Raw genomic sequence first — 3,718 nt, forward strand, 5'->3', positions numbered from 1 at the left:
GGGAAAGCCAAATCGAGGGACTTTCTACCAAACAACTGATCTATATTCTTCAAAAGTATCAAGGTCATAAAGGTCAAGGAAAGACTAAGGAGTGTTCCAGAGTGAGGAAGACAGAGAGACGGGACCTCCAAAGGCAACATGTGACTCTGGACTGGACCCTTTGGCCATAAAGAACTGGAGTGGAAGTCTCAGCTATGCCAGACAAGCAGGTTGTAGAGACCTATAGTTCACAGTTGGTACTGAGCATTGGGACTCTGTGTGAGAGGTGCCCTCACCACAAACACAAAACCAATGGGTATGAGGAAACTTGGGGGTGATGGATATGCTCATGACCTTGACTATGGTGATGGTTTCACACAGGTGTTTGCATATGTCCAAACTCATCAAACTGTATACATTAAATATGCAGAGTCATATACATCAATTAAACCTTGATATAGCTTTTTCTTTTTTTTTTAAAGAACATCATTGGGACAACTTATGAAAGTTGAATGGGAGCTAAGGATCACGTGGTAGGGACGCATGGTGTTACTCTTCTGACTCTGACAGTTGTGCTATGTTGTGATGGTGTGTGTTATGCTGTGGTTGTGTCGTATGTATTGTGTGTTTTTGTGGTTGCGTAGGACAATGTCTTTATTCCAAGGAAACAGACACTAAGCTATTTAGGGGTGATGGAGTGTTAGTTTTGCAAATTACTCTCAAATGGTTCAGGGGGAAAGAATCCTTACTATCCTTGCAACTGTGAAGCTTTTATTTCAAAATAAAAATTATCTTTGGCATTTGAAAATGTGTCTGGAGTGTGGTGACGGCCTTGGCTGCGTGAAGCAAGTGCTGCTGGGTTCTGATTCGGGTGGGGGTTGATGGAGGTAGGGAGATGTTTTTAAGCTGTGGGTGTTTGGGAGAATACTCCCCAGAGGGACCTCTGTGTGGCCTTGGCCATCACCCAGGGGCATCAGGCCCAGTGCTTGCAGGGACCAGTTCCAGGCCATCTGCCCCCAGCCAGCCAGGAAGGGGCATGTTCCCCACCCCAGGGTTTATTTTTAGTTTCTTTTCCAAAACCCAGGATGGCGCTTCTGGCTGGCACCTTTGGGTTGTGGGTGAGGACGGTGGCCCCTTCTAAGGAGACAGGTTTCTGCGAGCAAGGAAGCAGAAGCTGCACTGATGCCTGGCCCCGCCTAGTGCCCCCAGTCTTCCCTCCTCCAGCCAGCCCCCGCCCCCCCCACCACACACAAACCTGCCTGGCCACCCAGCCTGCCCCAGCCTAGGCCTATAACCCCCCCACGCCCTCGCCTCCTGTTGTACAGAGGCTGACAGTTGGCACCACGCTGCTGAATTTCAGTGGCCTTCGGGCCCTGGTGACGGGGCAGGGAAAGATGGGTATGAGCGAGGCAGGTGGGGGTGTGTGAGGGGCCGAGGTTAGAGAGCAAGGTGGCCAGACCCAGAGCCTCACAGGCCCATGCTGCGGCCTGCAAGTCCCTTTGTGCCTGAGCCGGCTGATCTGGGCCTGGACTGCTCCCTACCACCCAGCAGGCCCCATTGGGACAGGATGCTAGCCTCTCGCTGGTCAATGCAAGAGCCCTCCTGTGAGGGAGGCCCTCAGAATCAGTCTGGGCAGATGGGGGGACCCAGCCAAGGCCTCTTCCCTCAGCCCAGCAGGAAGGGGCTGCCCTCTGGGCCTCCCTTGGCCGAATCCTGGCTGGCTGGACCCCTGACCCCCGGGCCACCAACCTCTGGCCAGCACTGTCTCACTGCTCTTTCCTGAGCAGCAAATCTGCTGCCCCCACCCGCAGCCTTGGCCCAGACATATTGCGCCATCTGGCTGCCCCGTGCACCCCTGCAGGGAACGGGTGGGACACCATGAAGGCCCTGCACGCCTCAGGAGCCAGAGTGGTGGCTGTGAGCCATACCAATGCCGACCTGGTCAGCCTCTCCAAGGAGGTGAGGTGTGCAGCCCCACCATGGGCCAGGCCTGTGACCCTCCGGGATGCCTCACCAGCCTGCCAGGATGCCCCCTTTGGTCACTGGCCAATGCCTTCCCACAGGGCCCCGGGGTAGAGCCTGTGTGCGTGGACCTGGGTGACTGGGAGGCCATGGAGCAGGCGCTGTGCGACGTGGGCCCTGTGGACGTGCTGGTGAACAATGTCGCCATGGCGCTGCTGCAGCCCTTCCTGGAGACCACCAAGGAGGCCTTCGACAGCTGAGGAGTAGGAGAGCAGGTGGACTGGGGAGAGGGCTGCTGAGGAAGTGGACCGGGTGTGGCCATGGTGTGTCTGACTGTCCCCTCTCCCTCCAGGTCCTTCAGTGTGAAACTGCACTGTGTTCCGAGTGTCTCAGGTGAGCCAGTGGGAGGATGTGGCCCAGTGCAGACATGGCCCAAGCGGGGGTGCGGTGGGGTCAGGGTGCCCCCTCTCTTGGCTTACAGATTGTGGCCCGGGGCATGATCAGCTACGGAGTCCCTGGCTCCAGCGTGAATGTCTCCAGCATGGCGGCCCATGTCACCCTTCCCAACCTAGCTGCCTACGGTGAGTCCCTCTGCCCAAACTTGAGCCCCCATTCCATGCAGGAGCAGCTGGGCTCCCGGGCTGGGCCTCATGCAAAGTGGGCTGAATCCTTAAGGGTCCTCAGTGCTGCCCTTTTCCCACAGGCTCCACCAAGGGTGCAATGACCATCCTGACCAAAGCCATGGCCATGGAGCTGGGGCCGCACAAGGTAGGCATGGGGGAGCTGGGGGTGCCAGGGGCCCCGGCCTGGGAAGGCACGAGGTAGGCGCAGGGTGGGGGTGAGGTGGGGGCTGGCGGGTGGTGGGCAAGCGGCGGCTGGGGATGAAAACGGGGGCAGGGGGCGCCAGGGGGTGAGTAAGCAAGCTCAGTGGGGCCTGTGAGGGCGGGGTTTGTGCGCCGGCTGAGACCGCCCCGCCGGCCCCTCGGCCCCAGATCCGGGTGAACTCGGTAAACCGCACGGTGGTGCTTACCGCCATGGGCCAGGAAGCCTCGTCTGACCCCCAGTTCGCCCGGAAGCTGAAGGAGCGCCACCCGCTGAGGCAGTTTGCAGGTCAGCTGGGCTTCGTGGAGTGGCGAGCGCGGCTGGGGCGGCCGGGCCCAGACAGCCGGGCCGAGCCGTGCTGACCCCGCCCGCCACCCGCCGCAGAGGCGGAAGACGTGGTCAACAGCATCCTCTTCCTGCTCAGCGACCGCAGCGTCTCCACCAGCGGCTCGGGAATCTTTGTGGATGCCGGGTACCTGGCCTCCTAAGAGCGTGGTGCTCTGGGCGGCCAGAAGGATGGTGCTCGGCTCCGCCCGGCCCCGCTTCCACGCCCCACCGCCCCGCCCCCAGACCGCCAAGGCCACCAGCCCACCACGCCCCTGGCCCCATCTACGCCCACGCCCCGGCCTACTGCCCCCGCCCCGCGGCTTGGCCCCACCTCCACGCCACGCCGCGGCTCCGCCCCACCATCCCATCCCGCATCCACACTCACGTGCCAGGAGACCCCGCCCCTGTCGTCCCCACCCACTGTGTCCTCAGCTGTGCTGGAGTGGATTTGCCTAATTAAATGGAGGCCTTTCTCCTGCAGCTAGCCGTGCCAGGGCTCTGGCTGGGCATGCAGGGAAGCTGGGGAGGGGAGGATCAGGGACTGGGGGGCACCGGTTAACCTTCGAAGAAGTAAAGAGAGGGCAGATCCGAAGCCTGCCGGATTCCACCGCTGACCCTGCCTTTGAGC

At 60.4% G+C, this 3,718-nt stretch overlaps 1 protein-coding gene across 1 annotated transcript; it reads left to right on the forward strand.

Annotated features, from left to right (window-relative positions):
- Positions 1–1,064: 1,064 nt before the first annotated feature.
- LOC307177806 (carbonyl reductase [NADPH] 2-like) lies at positions 1,065–3,251 on the forward strand (the record flags this gene model as incomplete). The annotated part of the gene is given in 10 exon segments (XM_079905236.1): positions 1,065–1,097; positions 1,305–1,377; positions 1,841–1,938; positions 2,043–2,197; positions 2,294–2,311; positions 2,313–2,334; positions 2,423–2,522; positions 2,645–2,709; positions 2,934–3,051; positions 3,148–3,251. Coding segments are annotated over 10 exon segments (786 nt in total).
- Between the last annotated feature and the right edge of the window lie 467 nt (positions 3,252–3,718).

The sequence above is a fragment of the Stenella coeruleoalba genome, assembly GCF_951394435.1.
Source record: "Stenella coeruleoalba genome assembly, chromosome: 19".
In the NCBI taxonomy this organism is placed as follows: domain Eukaryota; kingdom Metazoa; phylum Chordata; class Mammalia; order Artiodactyla; family Delphinidae; genus Stenella; species Stenella coeruleoalba.